General features: G+C 40.2%; 2 protein-coding genes across 2 annotated transcripts; one reads left to right on the top strand and one right to left on the bottom strand.

Annotated features, from left to right (window-relative positions):
• Positions 1-834: 834 nt before the first annotated feature.
• Positions 835-2,723, bottom strand: ACRALDRAFT_1063871 (40S ribosomal protein RACK1). The gene is made up of 5 exons (XM_071016868.1): positions 2,529-2,723; positions 2,422-2,459; positions 2,207-2,333; positions 1,811-2,128; positions 835-1,606 (listed from the first exon to the last, which is right to left on the bottom strand). Exons 1-5 carry the CDS (start codon positions 2,568-2,570, stop codon positions 1,181-1,183), a joined length of 951 nt encoding a protein of 316 aa, XP_070875152.1. The 5' UTR covers positions 2,571-2,723; the 3' UTR covers positions 835-1,180.
• A 5,537-nt stretch (positions 2,724-8,260) lies between these two features.
• On the top strand, positions 8,261-16,565 carry ACRALDRAFT_210696 (uncharacterized protein; the record flags this gene model as incomplete). The annotated part of the gene is made up of 4 exons (XM_071023316.1): positions 8,261-8,274; positions 16,285-16,461; positions 16,482-16,485; positions 16,548-16,565. The coding sequence occupies 4 exons, from the start codon at positions 8,261-8,263 to the stop codon at positions 16,563-16,565; spliced, it is 213 nt and encodes a 70-aa protein (XP_070875151.1).
• Positions 16,566-23,690: the final 7,125 nt, after the last annotated feature.

Raw genomic sequence — 23,690 nt, 5'->3', positions numbered from 1 at the left:
GTATAACGCAACTACTATTCATAACGCTGGCCTTATACTTTAAAGCAGCCGTACGAGGTACACAACGTAGGCAGTTCCTATAGATATTAACGCCGTTGCTTTAACGACTTCAGCTTGTTAAGGAGCTACGAGGTGGATTAACAGGATACTGAGTTACCCTGGTTTAGTACATCTAAACCCCTGTATTTTATATAGAAAAAGCCCTGATCTTATATACCTAGTAGTACCCTACTCCGCTTATTATCGTAATATTATTAGTTTCTTTAGGCTCCGCAAGTACACATTGAACAATTAAACAGGGGTTGGGGTGTACGTGCGCCCTAGCAAAGGCAAGCGCCGTCTTCGGGTATATTCCCGGCGTAAGTTTTAGCCGCCGAAGGGCGCGCGAGTGCAGGATATACTTCCGAATAAGCTCGCGTTTAATTATATCTATAGAATAGGATAGATTCGATTATATAAGTAATTCACGGTATAAAATAAAAGGATTTTACTTAATAAAACAAAGCAGGTACTAAATATCCCGTTAACTAAGGGAACGTGGGGGCCTAAAGCATTTAAGTGACTTTATAGACTTTTATTAATAATATCGCTTATATATCCTATAAACTAACCCTTTAGGAATCCCTTCGCGGCGCGCGATTTCGGCTAGGGTAAGGCCTATATCGCGTAAGGATCGAATACGCGTTCGTTTATAAGGCGAATAATGCTGCCTAGGCGTCTCTGGCGATAGATCTGCTATTATTATACGCGTTTAAAATAATAGTGTTATTATAGGTGTAAAGTTAAAAAAGTGGAGCAGGTCAAAATCCGTCGAAACTTTTGCTTAGTAACTATAGCTAAGATGGTAGCGTATGCAGACTACTACGCGGGCTCGCGTAACCTTCCGAAATAGGATAGAGAGGGCCGCAAATACCAGACAGGGCAGCTGCAAATAGTGGTACTCAAGATTCATCCTCTATGGAATGCGTACGGGTCGTCACCATGAGCATGTTGACTGTCCATTTTTTGGTTACGTATCTATTAGCCAGCAGTGCCATGATTCATCCCCTGAATCATGTTGATTGACCAATCCTGTGCATCCTAAAGACCAAACGAGAAGCCAGCCTGGGACGCCCCCCAATGATCTACCCTGCCCGTAGTCGGAGCTTACTTACACCATTCCATCATTCCCGCCAAGAGTTCATGCCCTAGACATCACACCCCAGGCACGGATGATGTTGTCGGTGTAACCAGCAAAGAGCGTCTGGCCATCGGCGCTCCAGGCCAAGCTAACACACTCTGGCTCGCGGCTCTTCTTGCCGACGGCAGTAAATTCCGGCTTTAATTCATCGACCTTGCTCTTCTTCTCGAGGTCAAAGATGATGATGCTGCTAGCAGTAGCTGCACAGAGCCAGTAGCGGTTGGGAGAGAAGACGAGGGCATGGATCTCGTCATTGGCGTTGAGGGAATAGAGATGCTTTGACTCGTTTAGATCCCAGAGCATTGTAGTACCATCCTTGCCGCCGGAAGCACACAGAGAACCGTCGGGTGAGATGGTGACCGTGTTGATGTAGCCGGTGTGGCCGATATGATCAGTCTGCAGCTTGCAGGTGTTGAGCTCCCAAACCTTCATTTTCCAGTTAGCAACGGTCCAAGATATTAGATGTGATCAGTCGACAACGAGGCACAGGAGGACCTCAGTAGAATGTGAATAGTGGTCTCATAGCCCGCCTGAGCAGGCTCTGAAGTAGCAAATACTTGATATCAATGGCATCATGTAGAACTCCTGGCTGTGATCGAGCTGACGAATCGAGTTTGAGGGCTCGCTCACCTTGACAAGCTTGTCCCATCCGCTAGACACAATCACGGGGTTCTGAGGATTGGGGCTGAAGCGGACGCATGAAACCCACTCGGTGTGGCCCTTGTCTGTGATGGTGTACTTGCAGTCGCCTAGGGTGTTCCAAAGCTTGATAGTTCGGTCGCGAGAGCCAGACACAATTTGGCGATTGTCGGCAGAGAAGGAGACGGAGAGCACGTCGTTAGTATGACCGACGAAGCGACGAGTGGTAGTGCCACTCGAGAGCTCCCATAGTCGGAGCGTCTTGTCCCACGAGGCGGACAAAGCGTAGGCACCATCAGAGGAAATGACCTACAATAGCCAGCCAAAATTGTACTGCGTCAGTGAAATCTATAAATGCCACATAGAAGACGACACGTATCAACGTACACAATCCGAGACAATGTGAGAATGACCGTGAAGGGACCGCTTTGGATAGCCGTATTGGGTCTCATCGCGCGTCAAATTCCAAATAATGAGCGTCTTGTCACGACTGCCAGAGAGCAGCATATTGGGGCTGTAATTGCATTCTCAATGTTAGCAAAATATTGTCGCGGCTGTGGAGTCGGCGCTTGGTTAAATGCTCGCGCCATCTGCGTGCGTACTTCTCGATGGAGGTAGCCAAGCTGGTGACCCAGCCATTCTATCATTGTTCGTCAGCAAGACTCTGATGGCAGGTATCCAAGTGAACCTGCGAGTCTATCGAACTCACATGGCCCTCAAGCGTGCCCTTCAGAACCAACTGCTCAGCCATTCTGAATGCGCGACAATCGACACAGTTGGGAACAGAAGAGGAAGGGATGGATGGTCGCAGTTGGAGTATTTGAGGCCGAACCAGAGAACACTGAGCTTAGAAAATCGATGTTTTTGTGTGGGTAGAAATGCGAAATTAGGGCGGGGGTGGCTCGCGTGTCTGATTGGAGCTAACACTCTCTCAGCCTTGAATATGAACCTACTGAAGCGGTCGGTTCTGAGTGGGGTGCGTCAACCGCTTTTGCACATGCCTATCCACCAACAATGGTCATTATTGAAGCCGGCTTTCTATTGGTCCAGTGTTTGATAATTTACACCCACTGCGAGTTTCTCAAGAGTCCCGTGGCCAGCCTTATCGTACAGTAGGTAATCTTCTTCTTCTTATCTTCTTATATACACTGAGCCTGACCCACCTCAAAGGTGGTTATTCATTTAGTACAGGTACCTGCGCTCGGCCGTTTTCTGCTAATTTTACCGCTAAGTTCCGTGACTTACGTCCATAGTGCCGTACCAGGTACTATAAACTTAATAATTATTAAAAAGTGCTTAACAATTATTCAATATACTTCTATAATATATAGGCGGGGCAGCCAGAATATAAGTCACTGTATTTTACCCTACTTATTATATAGTATGGATTGCTATTTATACTGGCTTCTGATACTGTGTTACTATATATTTGCCCTATACCTATATACCTATATACCTATACTACCTTTAGAACCTTACTTAGTAGTATTATATTATAAAAAATAAATTCTACTAGAGTTCTATTCCTTAGTGCTATAATAATATATAGTTTAAAATATATAAAAACTATAATTAAGCTTTATATACGTGTTATAGTATATAAAGAGAGTATATACTTTTATATAGTATATTTACTTTATACCTTATATAACTACTAATAAGTATTATATCTTTAATTTATATATTTTATAATTATATTAATAAACTATTTAACTTACTTTTATTTTAAAGGCATTTTAATTACTATATATAGCTATAAAAGAATAAATAAATTTCTAAAAGGAATTAAAAGAACTATAGTATATTAGTATTATAATAATAAAATACGAGAGTAATAATAAAAGTAATATAATAGTAGTATAGCTAGCGAATATAGGATTATAGCGTTATTTAGTATTAGGTGGTACGTTATAGTGATTATTAGTATTAAGACTTACTTTTAAGCTATAAAAGATATAAAAAGCTTAAGGAGTAAGAGAGAGAGTAGTAGCTCTAGAAATAACAAAGATATTAAATAGATATAATATTATATAATCTAAGCTTTATACTAATAAAATATCTATTTGTAGATACTTAAGAATAAATAAATAGTTTATTAATTAATCTAAATATTAAAACTAAATATAGAATGGAAGATCTTATAATTAATAATAACTATACTTATAAGCAAAAAGGTATAAAGATCTTACTTTAGTATATATATTATAGCTATTATTAAGTAAAAATAATATATAAAATAAATTAAAAAGTAAAATGCTAATAATAAGTATATAGTTAATTAGAAATATATTATATTATATAAAGTACTATATTATTTACTATACTATGCGTCTAATAGATTATACTATTAAGAGACAAAGTATATTAAGGCTAAGAAATAAGTAATAGAAATATAATACCTAAATAAGTAGACGAGGCTAAGAGGGTAGCTAGAGGTCGCTTATAGGACGATATAGCCTATAAATAACGTATTATACTATACAACGGGCTGTGTTACTTAATAATCTATACTTATAATAAAGTATACTCTTTATAAGAAATAGTAAGAGGTACTTAAAGGTTAAGAGACTATTAACTTAGAGACTATAGACAGAAATAAATAGATAGAATTGAGAGGAGCGACCGAAAGATTGCAATATAACCAATAAGCATATAATAATTAACTTAATTTAAATCATATAATATTTTATTACGGCTATTAATATTAGTGCTTTCTTTTTCTATAACTCTTAGACTTATTTAATTATACCTACTTACTTAATATAAATAGCAAACGGGTTTATTAATATTAGTTAAGTCAAAGAGGTATATTTAAGTAGGTATTAATTAATTATTTAGTTATCTAATAGTCTTAAATAGTAATACCCTACTTTTATTAATAATAAACGTTCGTGGCAAGGAAGAAATATAATTAGTTATATATATAAATAACATAATAAGTTTTATTTTAATAAGCTAAAAATACCTACTATAGGTTAAGAGAAATAAGCTAATTAATATTAGGGAGAATGATTATAGCTATATAATCGCTTAATAATATGTTATATTAGGAACCTGCTTAAATTTATTATATAGGGAGCCAGCTAAAAATCGCAGTCGCGCCCAAGGGGCGAGCTTTAGCTCGTTGCCTATATACCTACGTAGGCAACTATAGATTAACGACGTAGATTAACGACGTAGATTAACGACGTAGATTGGCGACGTAGATTGGCGATATAGATTGACGATGTATTCGTAGATTGAAGATATTGATCGATAAGGTAGTAGGAAGATTAGGTCTGATTGGAACTATAGTCGGAATAACCAAGTGGTATAGTCGGAATAACGGGCCTTATATTTAATATCGTAGACTAGGACTCTTTCATAGTCTGCAATAAACACAAGTCACCCTTCGTACGATATTAGTGTCCTAATAGTACCCGTCTGCGATGCTCACACACTAACTATTACAAATAGCGTATAACTTAATTACGTAAAATAAGCGATCGATCTATTAATTTAATTGACTCTGTGGAAATCTGTAATCGTAGTGCTAAAATCCTGTCCTTACTCCCGCGGCAGATCCACTCCCGCTTTAGAGTCCGGAATAACCTGTTCCGAACCTGCTTTAGGCTAGCCTATACGACACACCTCCCTAACTAAATAACTATTCGGTAGTTATTTAGTTAAGGTTATTTCTAGGCTCCTTCTATTAATATATCCGCTTCTATAACGTCTATATAGTTTTTATCGAACTTCTCTTCTAGCTCTTCTAAATACTCTAGTAAGATCTCCTCTAGCTTATTTATATAGAGACATCTCTATATATCTATTACTCCTACCTATTTCCTAAAGCTTATAAACTTTTCTTTAAATAGCACCTTTAGTAACCTATTAGCGATTATATTACCGCTTATAATATAGCTGACTTTAATCCTTTTATACTATTACGCCTCTTATAACTAACTATTATATATATCTAAGTGCCGTAAGCGTGTATTTAATTAAGTAATCTCCGCCGTTAGTAGGTATATTATTTAGCTATTACCGTATCGTATCTTTAGTCGTAGATCGTTAAATATTATACCTATCGCCTCTAATAATCTCTTTATAAATATCCCTTCCTTTATACCTTATATAAGCAAGAGTAGCTCCGCCTCTATTATTAATAGTATAACCGCCTATATAGTATAGTAGTGGTATACCTAGTACACGGTTAGAGGACCGGGTTAGTTCGAATCCGGCTAGAGGCGTATATAAAAGAGGGAACCCGTTCCTTTTTTATACTACTCGGATCCTATTCTAGGGGGCCCTTGTCTGCCTTAGTATATACGATAAGGGTTAAATAAGGGGCCTATTAGACCCACCTTCCGCCTAGCTTCGCTAATCGATAATAGGTGCCACGGGGGAGTTAGTCGCCCTACCATAGAAAATAAGAAGACGGTACCGCGCTGTCCCTAAGCGCGTAAGTAAAATACGCGGCGTCTTTTCTACGATACGGAGGTAGCCTCTTACGCTAGTACGTAAGCGCTCTGCGTAGACACATAGCCCGCGTTAGCTCCGCCTATAGCTATAGAACAGGGAAGCTTAGGAGCTTTAAACCCTAGGAAGCGTATATAAGTCGCCTGTAAGTGGGCCCGCAGGGTTAACCCTAGGGCACACAGAAGGCGTACAAAACCAACCAAGACAATCACGCGCGCGCCGTTAATCGAGCACGTAGTCGGCTTTAAAGCCGTTACGGGCAAAAAACGGTATAGGCTTCCTAGAATAGAAGCCACGAGTTTCGGATATATATTAAGTCAGTAACGGGGCCCCCGCGATACCCGTATAAGGCAGTAATCCTAGAGGAGGAGGGTATAGAGGTTTTTATCTAAGTCTTATACTAGTTCCCTAAGTCTTATACTACGGTTTTCCCCCCTATAAGCATTAGAGAAGGACAGTATAGTCAGAATTCTGGCTCCTAGCATATATATAGGATAGAGGAGTAAGAACTAATAAATAAATAAATAAATATTATAACCGTTACTTATTTATTAGCTCGCTAGGCTACTATGCCTCTAAATAGGCGTATTATAAATATCTAACTGCTTTTTTGATTAATTAAGTTATCTATAAGAGATATATTAGTGAATACCTTAATAGAGTCGTCTCTACCTAATTCTAAAGCATAGGTTTATATAGCTAGCAGATACTAGATTAAATAGTTAGCTGCTTTATAATCCTAACGGCTTAGGTTTATATTAAATCTATAGAGTCGAGATACTATAAAGGCGATATCGGGGCGTAAAATCACTATAGCGTATAGAACGGATTCTATCTTTTATTAATCGCTTTTAATAGTAGTGGACTTCCCTGCGTATAGTAGTAGCTCTACCGGCTTTATAAGGCTTATAGGCCTATAGTTAGATACCGTTAATAATAGATATCCCACCTTCATAATATAATCGTGTTATAATAGCTATATCTTCCTCGAGGGACGGTCCCGAATAACCTTAATCCTAAGGAACTATTATAGGGGCTACCCGCCTTATAGTGCGTAATGCTCTCAGAGGCTCGCGATAGCCTATTCTATCTTTTCTTTAAGGTCTTCCTTAAAACCGATCACGATATTATCTATATAAAAGAATATGATTAGCCCACGGCGTATAAAGCAGCAGGGCTCTTACGGTATTATTTTAAACCTATCTCTTTTTAGCACTTTTATAATATGTTCTTAATATAGTAATACAGACTGCCGTAGCCCGTATAACGCCTTCTTTAGTAATAATAATTAACCCGGCACCGCGGTCCCGGGCAGGAACCGTATATATATATCGTAAGGCAGAGGGGCGTGTATAAATTAATAATATCGTATTATATTAAGGATAGAGCGAAGCGGGCGGCGATCGCTATTAATAATCTAAAGGAATAACCGGGGAGAGTGGCTATATATCTTTTAACGAATCTTAATGCTATTAGTCTCTGCGGGCTACTAGTTTAGCCTTATACTTTTATAGAAAGCCGTCCTTATTAAACTTATAGGTTATTACCTATATATAGCTAAGCACCTAATACCCCTTCGCCCTATCCTTCGGCACTGTGATCCACGAGGCTGTCTTTTTATAACTCTTTAGGTAATCCCTCTAGGCTTATCAGACTGGGATTTCGTATAGGTGGTTTTTAAGGTCTTATTAATTTATCAGAGGGGCCGGTAGTTACTTACGGTGTATTTTACTAGGTCTCTTAAATACCCTTTTAATTTTTCACTTTATTAGCGACTTACTATTGAAATTACGGACTAATAGGGTATATCCTCCTGCGTTAAACGCAGAGATCCAGACGCGGTTACTGCTATAGCTTCGAAATTTAGCTCCTCCCTGCTTTATAGGTATATAGCCCGTGAAAGCAGCCGCTATAAGCCATGCCTAAGGAGGGGTTTCTAGTAGAGTCAAAAGGAGACTATCTAAGCGTTAGTAATTAATTATGGCCGTGGAAGAGTGTTTTTCTAGCTCCGGCCTCGCAGGCTTTATAAGCTCCTCCTACTATTCTGGCCTCTTAGGCGCTATAAATGGTTCCACCCCCCGAGCCTCGAGGCCGGTAGGCGTAGCCCTTAGGAGAGGTTCGTTAACCTCGCTGTCTGACTAAAGAATAGGCTCGAAGTATGCTATTATATATATCTTAGGCGACGACGGCTCGCCTTACTTAATTACGTGTGTATTTAGTAGGCGGATCTAATTAATAATATCCACTAGCTCTTCTTGCGTTAATTAACGTACGTCGTCCTTTAGAGCTTCGAGACTACTATTAGAATACTCTTGTTTATTAAAAAGAACGTTATATATACGAACGATCCTATTTCGTTTAAGGCCAGGGACCTAGATACCGTAAATATTAGTTGAATCGTATCCTACGAGGTATCCGATATAGGCCCGCGGCGCTAACCGGTTTTAAAGCTTTCTAGATCTTATTAGAGCCGCTCTGGTTATAGGAAAAGCCTAATAACTAAAGGCTCGAAGGTGGCCTAGCTGCGGCTTGCGTTAATAGAGGACTTTAAATAGGGTCTTTTACCTAAGGCGCTGTTTGAGTGGTCTGTTTTATATATAAGCGGTAGATAGGATGACCTTAACCTATAAAAAGTCAGGTAATCGGGAGTGGATTCGTATAGCTTATGCCTTTAGTATAATAATAGTCCTAGATCTTTTAGCACCACCGTTCTAAGCGGGGGTCTCTGCTAAAGAGGACTCTAATTAGATACCAAAGCCCTTAGCTAAGCCCTGTATTTTAAGCGACTATATTAGTTTGTTATTATACTTAAAGACCCGTACCTAGCGGTTAAATTAACTTTAAACCTATCGGATATATTGGTTTCTAACTGTATAGATATCGGAGGCCCTCTTCGATATTATACCATAGTAAGCAATGAATCCGCTATATCGATCCGTGAAGAATATAATCTGTATATAACCCTTGGCGGTTAGTTAGAAATCCGTGAAGTTAATCGCCTACCTTTTGCCGGCGTAACTTAGAGCTATACAGGTCCGCTAGCTGATTTAACGCTAGATCTTAGATTAGGCGTAGGCGTTATAGTCTACCGTTCCTAGTCCCTTTAGTTTAACGCCCTATAACTACGCTTCTAATTACTTTATTATATTAGGGCTAGCGTACCCTAAACGGAGATGCTATAGGTTGCTATCGGTTTAGCTGGCTGCGTTTTTGATTAGTTTTCGAAGGGGCTGCTTACTAGTCCGTGAATAGACTAGTAAGATAGAACACTATTAACCTAGAAGAGTAGTAGCTAGGGCGTTAGTGACTAGAAAGAGCTTTATAACGGTTTGATCGTAGTAGACACTTAGCTTATAGAGGACTAATTGATCGCAGCGGCGTATATAATCGTTTAGCAGCTCTTAATCCTACTAGTAACCGTTCTAACGTATCTTCTTATTCGAGACTAGGTTATAGATAAAGTCTTTATAGTAGGCAACGTTTTTTAACCGGAACTTAATTAGGCTAGCAGTTCCTTTTATTATAATAATAACGTCTTTATATTCTTAAATCGGGACCGTTATCGTGCCAGCGATTATAACGTTACTAGGGCGGGCCGATCCATAATCCGTAAATCTGCTTTTATTATAGAAAACGTGGGAGGTAGCACCTAAGTCTAATATAGCGGACTGCCGTAAAGGATATACGGTGGCTAAGAGGGCGGCCGCTAAGGCTTTGAGCCGGCGTAATTCTTACCGGCGTGGCTTTACGCTATTACCGCCGCCGTTACCGACTTTGGTATTATTATCGGTGGCTTTACTATTACCACCGACTTTATTAGGGTAAGGATATTCCGACTAGGGTCTTATGTTAATAGCCGGTGACACCCGCCCGCTTATTCCGATTATACCCAGATACTTCCATATACTATAAGATATCTGCGTAAAAATAACGGCAGTGACGATACCGACGATACACTTAATTAATCGTAGCGACCATACACTTAATCGATCGTATCGACGATACTAACGATACACTTAATTAATCGTAGCGACGATACCGATAATATACTTAATTAATCGTAGCGACGATACACTTAATCGATCGTAGCGACGATACTAATATACTTACTTAATTATAGCGACGATACCGACGATACACTTAATATCGTATAGGCTGGCCTAAAGCAGGTCCGAACGGGCAATTCCGGGCCCGAAAATAGGAGTAGATCTGCCGTAGCAATAAGGGCAGGAATTTAGCACTACGACCAGAGATTTCCACAGAGTCAATTAAATCAATAGATCGATCGCTTATTATACGTAATTAAGTTATACGCTGTTTATAATAATTAAGAGTCTTATTTACTTAATAACCTATTAAAGCTATTTACGCCGAGCTGCCTATATCTATAACCACTATAACCTTAAATACGACTATCTATATAAGCCATAAAGACTAGGAACTATAGAAACGCCTTTATAAAGTCAGGGCCTGTAGTAACGGAGTCTAGGACTTCCTACGCCCTAATAATCTAGTCCTAAGGCCGCTACGAGCCACTTATCCCGAATTTATCTCCTACGCCTCTATCGCTAACATTAACGGGCAGCCTACTAATATCTCCAAGCTAATAGTTATAGGTAAGGCCGCCTATACTAAAGACTACCGCCGATATAAAGAGGATTATAAAGACTACGAAACCTATTAGAAGGGTATTAACGGTATACTTAAGTGGGTAAAAGAGTCTATCGTAGCGAGGAGACGGAAGGCCCTAATAAAGGGCATAACCCCGGAAGAGATCTATATAGTAGTATAAGCCGACGCCGCACCCTATATCGCGACTCGTATAAAAGACTCCTAAAAGAACTATAACCGTTATAAGAATAAGCCGCCTACTAACCTAAGGAAGGTGGCCGCCTAGCTAGACGATTAGCAGGACCGGCTTTAGGACTATTATAACGTCGGGATATATAATAAACCCCGGGAGATTTAGATTAACGATTTCTTTAACGCTATACGACCTGTCTTAAGTAACTAGGTGGATATAAAGGAACTAACGCTAGACCTTAAAATAGTATCGGCGATAACCCTTATCGCGGAAGGGAAGAAGGCGGCGGAATAACTTAACGTACTGCCTACTCGAAGCCATAGAACTATAGCCTTCCCGGCCCTAAACCTTAAAGGTAATAACGATAAAGGGCCGTAACGGACCGGCAGGGCCGACTAAGCCGGAGCCTAGCGGGGCTATAATGCCTACCCTAAAGGCAAGTTAACTAATAGTATAAACTCTAAGTGCCAATAATCCCTCTTTTATAAGGATAAATACCCCGCGTGCTTCCGTTACGGCCACAATCTATAGGGCTACTAGATTCTATTCCTAGAGTTAGCGCCGGAGGACTTTTAAGCCAACGACTCTATTCGAAGGCTCGTGGAGAAGTCCCTTAGGATAGACCGGGACCTATAAGGCGCTATGAAGAAAGTTAGGTCCCGAAATAAGAAGAAGAGGACCGCCGCCACCGACTATAAAGTAACCGATAATAATAACAAAGTCGGTGGCGGCGGCGGTAACGGCGATAATAATAATAAAGTCTTCGAGGAGGCGTGACTATATACGGCTATAAGAGCTGCTAATAATAATAATAAAGTCTTCTTTAAAATTAAGAAGACCACGAAGCTAGAAAAGCTTATAAATATATCCTGTAAAGGGCAAGGTAAGGCGCTAAATATCGTCTATGGCGGAGTAAATAATGGAATAGAGCCACGCCGGCTAGAAGCCCCGGCGGGCGCCCTCTTAACCGCCGTATATCCTTTACGTTAGTCCGCTATATTAGACTCAAGTGCTATATCCCACGTTTTCTATAATAGAAGCAGATTTACGGATTATAGACCGGCCCGCCCTAGTAATATTATAATCGCCGGCACTATAACGGTGCCGATCTAAGGATATAGAGACGTTATTATTATAATAAAAGGAATAGCCGGCCCGATAAAGTTCCGGTTAAAAGACATAGCCCACTATAAAGATTTCATCTATAACCTAGTCTCTAATAAGAAGATACGTTAGAACGGTTACTAGTAGAATTAGGAGCCACCGAATAATTATATACGCTGCCGTAATTAATTAATCTTTATAAGCTAAGTATCCACTACGATTAAACCGTTATAGAGCTTTTCCTAGTCACTAACGCCCTAGCTGGTTTCTAGCCCCGAATCTATTAATCCGAAAACCGATTAAGAGGGCAGCTAGCTAAGCCGACGGCAACCTATAGCATCTCCGTTTAGGGCACGCTAACCCTGATATAATAAAGCAACTAGAAGAGTAGTTATAGGGCATTAAACTAAAGAAGCTAGGAACGATAGAGTATAACGCCTACGCTTAATCGAAGATAAGTCGTTAGATTAGCCGGCGGACCCGTATAGCTCTAAGCTACGCCGGCGAGAGGTAGGCGATCGATTTTACGGAGTTCCAACTAACCGCTAAGGGCTACGTACGGATTATATTCTTTACGGATCGTTATAGCGGATTCGTGGCCTGCTATGTTATAACGTTAAAGAGGGCCTCCGATATCTATATAGTCCTAAACTAATATATCCGATAGGTTTAGAGTTAATTTAACCGGCAGATATAGGTCTTTAAGTATAATAACGAACTAATATAATCGCTCGAAATACAGGGCTTGGCTAAGGGTTTGATATCTAACTAGAGTCCTCTTTAGCAGAGACCTCCGTATAGAACGGTGGTGCCGAAAGATCAGGGGCTATTATAGTGTAGAAGGCACGAGCTATACGAATACACTCCTGATTACCCGATTTCTTATAGATTAAAGTCGTCCCTACTACCGCTTACGTATAAAACAGAACGCCTAAACAAAGGCTTAGCTAACAGACTCTATTCGAGGTACTCTATTAACGTACGCCGTAGCTAGGCCACCTTCGGGCTTTTAGTTATAAAGCTTTTCCTATAACCAGAGTAGCTCTAACGAGGTCTAGAAACCTTTAAAATCGACTAGCGCCGCGGGCTTATATCGGCTACCTTATAGGATATAATTTAACTAATATTTACCGTATCTAGGTTCCTGGCCTTAGAAGGAACGGGATTGTTTGTATACGTGACGTTATCTTTAATAAAAAAGAGTATTTTAACGGTAGTCTCGAAGCCCTAAAGGACGACCTACGTTAATTAACGGAAGAATAGCTAGCGGATATTATTAATCAGATCCGCCTGCCAGAGATATATATAATTAAATAAGGCGAGCCATACGATAAAGCAGCCGATACGTTTATAATAGCACACTTCGTGCCTATTCTCTAGTTAGGCAGCGAGGTTAACGAACCTCTCCTAAGGGCTACGCCTACCGGCCTTAAGGCTCGGGGGGTGGATAAACCGTTTATAGAGCCCGAGAGCCCGGAATAGTAGGAGGAGCTTATAGGGCCTGCGAGGCCGGAGCTAGAGAAAGACTCTTTTACGGCCACGATTAATTACTAACGCCTAGATAGTCACCTCCTAACTCTACTAGAAACCCCTCCTTAGGCAGGGCTCACGGCGGCTGCTTTCACGGGCTATATGCCTATAGAGTAGGGGGGAGCTAAATTTCGAAGCTATAGCAGTAACCGAGTCTGGATCTCTGCTTTTAACGCAGGAAGATATGCTCTATTAGTCCGTAATTTAAATAGTAAGCCGCTAACAAAGTTAAAAATCAAAAAGGCACTTAAGAGACTCTATCGTAAGATATACCGTAAGTAACTGCCGGCCCCTCCGAGAAATCAATAAGACCTTAAAAACCACCTATACGAGATACTATTCCGATAAGCCTAAAGGGATTACCTAAAGAGTTATAAAGAGATAGGCTTATAGATTATAGTGCTAAAGGATAAGGTAAAGGGGTACTAGGTGCTCGGCTATACATAGGTGATAACCTATAAGTTTAATAAGCACGGCTTTCTATAGAAGTGTAAGGCTAGATTAGTAGTCCGCGGAGATTAATAGTATCAGGACTTATTAGAAGATATATATATAGCCACTCTCGCCGGTCGCTCCTTTAGATCGTTAATAGCGATCGCCGCTCGCTTCGACCAATCCTTAATATAGTACGATATTATTAACGCGTTTATACACGCTCCTCTGCCCTATAATATATATATACGCTTCCCGCCCGGGACCGCGGTGCCGGGTTAATTATTATTACTAAAAAAAGCGCTATATAGGCTACGGGAGTCTCTATTACTATAGCAAAAGTATATTATAGAAGTATTAAAAAGAGACGGGTTTAAGATAATGCTATAAGAGCCCTGTTGCTTTATACGCCGTGGTCTAATCCTATTCTTTTATATAGACGATATCGTCATCGGCTTTAAGGAAGACTTTAGGGAAGAGATAGAATAAGCTATCGCGAGCCTATAAGAGCACTATGCCCTATAAGGCGGGCAGCCACTATAGTAGTTCCTTAGGATTAAGGTTATTCGGGACTATCCCTCGAGGAGGATATAGCTGTTATAACGCGATTATATCGTGAAAGTAGGATATCTGTTATTAACGGTATCTAACTATAAGCCTATAAGCCCTATAAAGCCGGCAGAGCTGCTGCTATACTCAGGGAAGTCCACTACTATTAAAAGCTATTAACGAAACATAGGATTAGTTCTATATACTGTAGTGATTATATGCCCCGATATCGCTTTTATAGTATCACGACTCTATAGATTTAATATAAATCCGAGCCGTTAGTATCACGAAGTAGCTGACTATTTAATCCGATATCTGCTAGCCACGTAAACCTACGCCTTAGAATTAGATAGTAGCGACTCTACTAAGGTGTTTACCGACGCGTCCTTTAAAGATAACTTAATTAATTGAAAGAGTAGCCAGGTATTCGTGATACGCCTATTTAGAGGTATAGTAGCCTAGCTAGCTAATAAGTAAGTAACGGTTATAACGTTAATAATAGAGGCGGAGCTACTCTTACTAGTATAGGGTATAAAGGAAGGGATATTCATAAAGAGGCTATTAGAGGCGATGGGTATAATATTCGATAATCTACGATTAAAGATATAATACGATAATAGCTAAACGCTACGCCTACTAACGGCGGAGATCGCTTAATTAAATACACGATTACGGCACGTGGATATGCATAACTACTAGCTACGAGAGGCATAGCAGTGTAGAAGGATTAAAGTCAGCTATGTTATAAGCGCTAATATAATCGCTAATGGATTAACGAAGGCTCTATCTAGGGAAAAGTTTATAAGCTTTAGGAAATAGGTAGGAGTGATGGATATATAGGGATAACTCTATATACAAAGGCTAGAGGAGCTCTTACCGGAGTATCTAGAAGAGCTGGAAGAGAAGTTTAATAGAAGCTATACGGACGTTATAGAAGGGGATATATCGATAGAAGAAGCCTATGAATAATATTAACTAAGTAACTATTATATAGTTATTTAGTTAGGGGGGTGTGTCGTATAGGCTGGCCTAAAACAGGTCCGGAGCGGGTTATTCTAGGCCCGAAACTGGGAGTGGATCTGCCGTAGGAATAAGGGGAGGAATTTAGCACTACTATCAGAGATTTCCACAGAGTTAATTAAATCAACAGATCGATCGCTTATTTACGTAATTAAGTTATATGCTGTTTATAACAAGTACTGCCCTAGTCGGAATAACTAAGTGCCCTAGTCGGACTAACCGTACCCTTTATATAAGCTAATAGCTCCGCCGCCGGAGCTTTAGTTTTATTTATAAAAAAGCTAGGAGGAGGGCTATAATTCTATTATAATTACTATGCTCTAAATACGATCACCTAAAAAGACCGCTACCCTCTCCTACTAATTATAGAGATACTCCGAAACCTAGAGTAAGCTAAGTGGTTTATAAAGGTTCGAGTTATTCCGACTATACCACTTAGTTATTCCGACTATAGTTCAGACATAGACCCTTCGTAACCATAGTCGCAAACCACTTCGACGTCTTTTTTATTAATTTAATTGCTCCGACTTAATTAACGGATAGCTTATTTGTTTGATCGAGCTAGTAGCAGCAGTAGCAGTAACTCCTTTGTCTTCGTCTTCGCCTTCGTCTTCGCCTTCGTCTTCGCCTTCGTCTTCGCCTTCGTCTTCGCCTTCGTCTTCGCCTTCGTCTTCGTCTTCGCCTTCGCCTTCGTCTTCGTCTTCGTCTTCGTCTTCGTCTTCGTCTTCGTCTTTGTCTTCCACGTCTATACCCACGCCCACGCGACCGCGGCTATCTTATTCTTACTTTATATAACGAGGTAACGGAACGCGCTGCCTGTATCTATGGATTGACGACGTAGATTGACGACGTAGATTGACGACGTAGATTGACGACGTAGATTGACGACGTAGATTGACGACGTAGATTGACGACGTGGATTAACGACGTAGATTAACGACGTAGATTAACGACGTAGATTAACGACGTACATTAACGACGTAGATTAACGATGTAGATTGACGACGTAGATTAACGATATAGATTGATAAGGAAGATTGGTAGGAAGATTACGAAGGGTCTATGTCTAAACTATAGTCGGAATAACTAAGTGGTATAGTCGGAATAACTCGAACCTTTATAAAACTCGATATAGTCGCTACGTTCTATAAGATCCGAATAGCCGCTAGCCATAAAGCGAAGATAGCCTTTTTAACCTGATTCGGCTTATTTAAATATATAGTATACCCCTTCGGACTTAGTGGCGCCCCTGTATCCTTTTAATAATATATTAATAAAACACTATAGCGTTACCTCGACGACTTTATTCCCGCTTATATCGACGATATACTAATTTAATTAAGTAGATCCCTATACGACTATAAGAAAAAGGCTAACCTGGTACTATAATCGTTAAGCGACGTAGGATTAACGCTTAACCCGGCGAAGTATAAGTTTAGTATAAAGACCGTGAAGTACTTAGGGTTTATAGTTACCGCTAATTAGGGTATTTTATACGACCCCGATAAACTAAAGGCGATCCGAGAGTAGGAAGCCCTGACCTTGGTAAAGGGAGTCCGAAGCTTCCTAGGCTTTATAAACCATTACCGTATATTCGTAGAGAACTTCGCTTATATTATAGCTACGCTAATAAGACTAATAAAGAAGGACCGAGCGTTCTCCTAGGGTCCCGACGAATATACGGCTTTCGAAGAGGTTAAGAAAAGGTTCTATAAGGAACCAATCCTACGGTAATAGGTCTTAAGTAATAAGACCTTCGTGGAAACTAACTACTCGTGATTTATACTAAGAGGCGTATTAGTCTAAGAAGACGAATAGGGATATCGTTATATAGTCGCTTATTATTCGCGGCGACTTACTAAAGCTAAGTATAACCACCCTATTTATAATAAGGAGATACTAGCGATTATAAGTTATATAACGCACTAAAAAGCCGAGCTCCTAAGTTATAGTCGCTTTACGATCCTATTCTACTATAAGGCTCTAAAGTACTTTATAATAAAAAAAATACTTAATAAAAGATAAAGCCAATAAGCCGGCGAGCTAGCTTAGTTCGACTTTATACTAGAATACCGTTAGGGTGCCGATAACTATACTACTAATACCCTTTTACGAAAGGAATAAAATAACCTAAAGGACTTCTCCGATAAACAGGAGCAGGCATAATATATATAGTTAATCCTAGAGATCTTAATTCCCCTAAAGATCTGCCTCCTTCGCGAGAACCCACGGGTATTCGAAGCTAATAACGAAATAACGGCTATAGGACGCTATAGTAAAGGAAGATAACTAGTATCGTTAAGTCATATAAGCCATAGCTAAAGGAGATCGATAATTCCCTCCCTTATTAAGTCTCCGAGCTTAGATCGCCGAATACGGTACCACCTTATAAGGACTATTAACGTTCCGAGATCGCCTATAGGTACTAGGAGCTTAAGAAAGGAGCACGTTACTAACACGAGTAATCTAATCTATACACGACTCTACGATTAGAGGTTATCTAGGGCGGGATAATATAATTACCCTTATAGCGAGATATGGTTTCTAGCCAGGGATAAATAAAGATATACGTAGGTTTATACGTAACTACGATATCTATAACTAAAGCTACGCGTAGAGGAATACTCGATAAGGGCTCTTAAAACCGCTCCCGATCCCTAAACGAATAAGAAGTAATCTATTAATAGACTTTATAACGGATCTGCGTCCCGCTAAAAAGAAGAAGTGCAGGTACCTATAGATTATAAGCGATTAACTCACGAAGGCTATTACCCTTAAAGTAATAGACTCTATAAAAGCAGAAGCTTACGCTAAACGGTTCTTATATTATTATTTCCGGTTCTATAGTATACCTTATTTAATCGTAAGCGATAAAGGTTCTAATTAGATAAGTCGCTTCTAGCGACACTTCTATAAGCTAGCTAGGATCGAATAACGATTAAGCACGGCTTACTACCCTTAGACCGATAATACCACCGAGTAAGCGAACTAAAAGATATAGGCGTACCTCTAGGCCTTTATTTACTACGTCTAAGACGATTAGGATAGGTTACTACCTATAGCCTAATTAGCGTTAAATAACCATAAAAGCATTACTACTAAGATAAGTCCCTTTTTCCTAGAACACGGATACTATATCGACCCGATTTAGATTTATAAAGAACTAAGCAGTAACGCCTAGGAGTTCGTAGCCTATAACCTACTCCGCCGCCTATAAGAGGCTATAGAGTTCGCCTAAGCTTTAATAGTTGCTATATAACTATAATAGGAAGAGTTAGCTAATAAGCGTCGTATCCTTGCCTAATAGTTCCGAGAGGGCGACCTTATATAGCTCTTACTTATAAACTACTCTACCCCGCGATTATCGCGTAAACTAAGCTAGCTATACTAAAAGTACCGCGTAACTAAGGTTATTAACCTATATATAATAAAACTAGATATACCCTTAAACGTATATCCGAGGTTCTATATAAACCTCCTATAATATATAAGCGAAGACCCGCTTCCTAGTTAAGTCCTATATAACTCCTAACCCGGACCGATTTATAACGGTTTAGAAAAAGATAAATAGATAATAAAGGAAATCCTATACGCTAGGAATAGGAAGGTAGGTAAAGGCGTGGTAAGAGAAGCGTTAGTAAAGTAGGAAGGATACGCCTAGATATCCTAGGAACCGACGGAGTTATAACGAGATGATCGCAGACCCATCGGCATATAGTCGGACCGATAACCGCGCACGGACCACCGATCCGAACCTATCTCTGTGCGTACGTTAAGGGATCAGTTTAATCCCTTAAGTTAAAGTCTTAGTTTGAAGTCAGCGCTTGGTTGACGAATATACTGCGATCACTCTGCGATACTGAGCTATCGAGCCTTTTCTATAATATCTTTTCCTTGACTAAAGTCTACGGACTTTCCTTTCGTTACAGGAGTCCCTATAAGAATTAAGCGCCCTAGATCGCTATAAAAAGAAGTATAGCCTGATTAAAGTTATTAATAAACCCCGTAAACGTTACGAAAAGAGGAAGAGTTATAAGAAAGGCAGTAAGGATTAAATAAAGGTTAGAATAATAGTAAAGCCGTCTACGTTAATTAAGTTAGGGCGGATAAGCCCCGCCCCTAGTTACCGGGTTTAGGCGTCGAGATTAACGTCGTTACGAATATCCTCGTAACCGTTAACTCTTTCGGCGATAATAGGAGACAATATAAACGGCGCGACCTCGGCCTATCTATCCGTCTTCTTTCCCTTAAAGGACTTAACGTCCTTTACCTTAACGGCTATAACCCCCACGATATTCTTAACCACCTATAGGAACCGGTTAAGCCGGCGTAGGCCTTCCACCCCTATAAAGGTAATTATTACGCTAAGAATAGGCGTAATAATAGTAGGAGGCGCTATAATAGGTATAGGTATACCTACTATAATATAAGAGTCCCCGCGGGGGGCGGAGGCGGTAGCTAACACCGATAAGTTAGGCTTACCGGCTCCCGAGTTAACGGGCATTAAGATAAACTTATCTCCCTATAAAGTGCTAAAAGCCTTTTTCGAGACCCCGGACGCCTTCTAAAAGGCTAAATAAGCCGCTATAAGCGCCTTTATCGCCTTAGGGCTATAAAAGGGGTTATTATTAATTACCTTCGCCGCCTCAAAGAGTACTACTAATAGACTAGCTATCCTAGGCGGAAGAGGAAAGCACCTATAACCGCCCTTTAAGTAGTTATAGTATTTAGGGTCCGCTAACCTCGCTCCGGGTCCTAACTAATCGTGATAGCGCCGCCTATCCTAGCCGGAGGTAACTGCTTTTATATAAGTAAAACAGAAGTCCTCGCGGGTTCCTTTAGGAGGATATTTTATCCTATAAGCGCGCTTTATAGGGCTTTTAACTACTATAAAAGTATCGCCTACGGAATGCTTACCCTTAGCCTTAACGGCTCGGGCTAGCTCGGCGCGGCGGTCTATAGCCAAGGCAGGAGTAGTAACCTCCTTACTAGCTAGGGCAGGAGTAGGTGCCTCCTTGCCGGTATTATTATTATTATTATAGTTAGCCCCCTATATTATATATATAAGTTAGCTAACGTTATATAAGGTTTAAGGAAAGAACAAGAAGACGGACCTTAGAGGCCGGAGATAATCCTAAAAACTTAAATATCTTCTAAGAAGGGAGATAAGAGGTTAGCGCGACAATACGATACACGAAGGAGTCGAAGGCGATAAAAAACGTACCGCGTATAATAATAGATATTATTAAAGAAGAGAAGAAAAATAAATCTATAGAGGTAACGGGGAAGTTAGTATTATTAGCTTAGGTAAGTTATTTGGTTAGGGAAGGTATGGTATATAGATTCTTATATAAAAGGAACGACCCTATAAACTATAATAACGCTATTATATAGGACGTTAATTAATCGTATAACTATAAAGGCTTGCCTCGAGCACTCTTTAACGAATAAAGAGGTTATTTAGGGTTCAAGAACTACTAGAGGCTATTATTTAATTAATAAAGAGGCGTTATTTAATTAAATAATAACGCTTTACGAACCTATACCGAGTAGTAACGGCTTACCGAGGGGGGAGGAGGGTAATATTACGGGTTACCCCGTGGAGATAATCCGGTAGACCACCGGATCTTCCGACTAATTATAGTGTGTTTCTAGTGGGTCGCTATGATATTATATTTAGGTCGTAAATACCTATAGAGCTTTCCCCTTTTCCTTCTTTTCTCCTTAGCTTTAGATAATTTAATTATTCGGCCTTACTCTATGAATAACTTATGACCAGCCGCTTATAACCCGTAGGGCTAGTGGAGTAACGAATCTGACCTTTAGTGAGGGCGCCCTAGAGGTACTCCCGTAACGCCGCTAACTCCTCCTCCGTTAATGGATAAATCGGCCTAAACAGGGGCGTCTTCCCTTCCTCTAAGTTAATCCCGTGGTCCTACTAATAATAACTAGGCAGCTTACCGGCCTCCTTCACGTTAAATATATCTAAGAACTTATAATACTGCTTCGGTATAGCTACCGATATCTCCTTTTAACCCGTAGGTAAAGGGCCTAAAGGCTCCTCCGGGGGTCTAGGTAGTGGTTTAGGTAGGGGAGTAGGCGTAGCCGTATCCCCCGAGACGTAAGCTTAGACACGGCTAACCCGTGCTATCGAGGCCCTAACGAGCCTAACGGTTACCTTCGCCCTATTCATAGCCCTTTTTAACTCCTTCTATAAACCTATAAACTTTAACTCCTCCTTCTAAATCCGAAACGTCTAACTCTTCTCTGCCTAGTTAACTATTCAGTTATACTTAGTTAACTAGGAGATCCCGAGGATAACCTCCGACCTATTTTTACCTATATCTATAATATATAACTCTATACACTATATCCGTATACGATTCTAACTATCTATAATCCGAACTATAGATAAGATCGATCCGAGTATCTAGGTTATATATTCCTTATTTAACCGCCCAACTTCTCAAGGAGGTCCGGTAATTAGTTTACTAGGGGGCACTACGCGTTTATCGATAATATCGAAGTCCGTAGCGCTATCCAGAGTTATAACTCGACGGTCCTATCCACCGTTTAGTCGTATATTAAGCTTTATCCTTACTAGACTAGGGGGAGGGGATAACTCTAACGGCGTGTTATCCTAGGCCTAACCCTATAAGGCTTAGGGTAGGGCCTATACCTAACCTAAAGTGCGTCGGTTAGGCGCCACGGCCTCCTAATTAGGGTTAGTAGCTAAGATAGAACTTTAGCCGGCCCGCCTATTCCGTAGATAAGGGCAGAAAGGTTAAATATAGCCCTCCTCTCCGTATTCGTAATGTTTCTAAGGATCAAAGAATTCCGAGGTTCCGCTAGGGTTATCCCGCTATTAGGCAGGAGCCGTAGTAATAGCCGCGGTTATACTAGCAGGGGGCGTAAGCGAGCTTTTATAAGAACCGCTAGCTTAGGATAATAAGGGTTCACTACTAGTTCCGCGCTTCCTTTTATATCCCTAATCACGGGGTGTATACGAGTAATAGCCGTGATCCTTATCGGCCGGTTCACCCTTATAAGATAATATAACCTTAGCTTAGCGAGCCGTAACGTTTAGCTCCTAGAAGGTCTAAGGTAAAATTCTAGTAATAATTTAATCGCGTAGAGGTTTATTTAGTTTAGATATAATAAACTATATACGCCACTTATCGGGAAGGGGGATAAACACCTTATTAAATAAGGAATCTAACTTATCGAGAAATTAATTATAGGTCTAACTAGGTTACTAAGAGGTCCGTTCCGAAAAGATCTGCTCCGTAACTAATAACTCGCGGGTCTTATTATTAACTAATTACTCGGTTAGGAAGGCCTTTAGCTCGGCCTATATCGCTTCTATTAAAACACTATAGGTCCTCCCCTAGTAAGCTCGCTAACAGGACTTTATATTCCTCTTAAGGTAGCTAGCGGTAAAATAAACCTTCTTTACCTCCGTTATAAAACTAGCTGAATTAAGGTAAAAGCGTTCCTTAATCTTTTCTATAAAGGTTCTAAACTAGTTATACGATTTATTATCCTATTTTAGGGTAGGAAGGTTTACCTTAAATAGATCGCCGCGACTACCTCGGGGAGGGTAATAGTTCGCCGAGGGTTTAGAAGGGGATAGGGTAGCGTCCGGGTCTTTACTACGACGAATAGCTTTTAGGCGCTTTAGCTTACGCTCTCGCTCCCTATATTCCTTATAGTAGCTTAGAAGGAAGTCTAGCTCCTCGGGAAGCAGTTAATCCGTGGGATAATTCTTTAGTTCCTTAATATTATAACGTATACTCGACTAAAGATTAGGTTATGGCTTTATAGTGTTAGACGATTAAACTATAGGTGTCTCGCACTAAGGGACTATAGGAGGCTTACGCTAAGGTGCTAAAGACGGTTCTGGCTATAGCTCTAGAGGGCCCCACGGGATAATAGTCTCCTGTTTACTAAGCAGAGGCGCGGTGGTATCGC

Source organism: Sodiomyces alcalophilus (genome assembly GCF_042370955.1).
Source record: "Sodiomyces alcalophilus JCM 7366 unplaced genomic scaffold ACRALscaffold_4, whole genome shotgun sequence".
Lineage (NCBI taxonomy): Eukaryota > Fungi > Ascomycota > Sordariomycetes > Glomerellales > Plectosphaerellaceae > Sodiomyces > Sodiomyces alcalophilus.
This window is presented reverse-complemented; position numbering and strand designations above follow the sequence as displayed.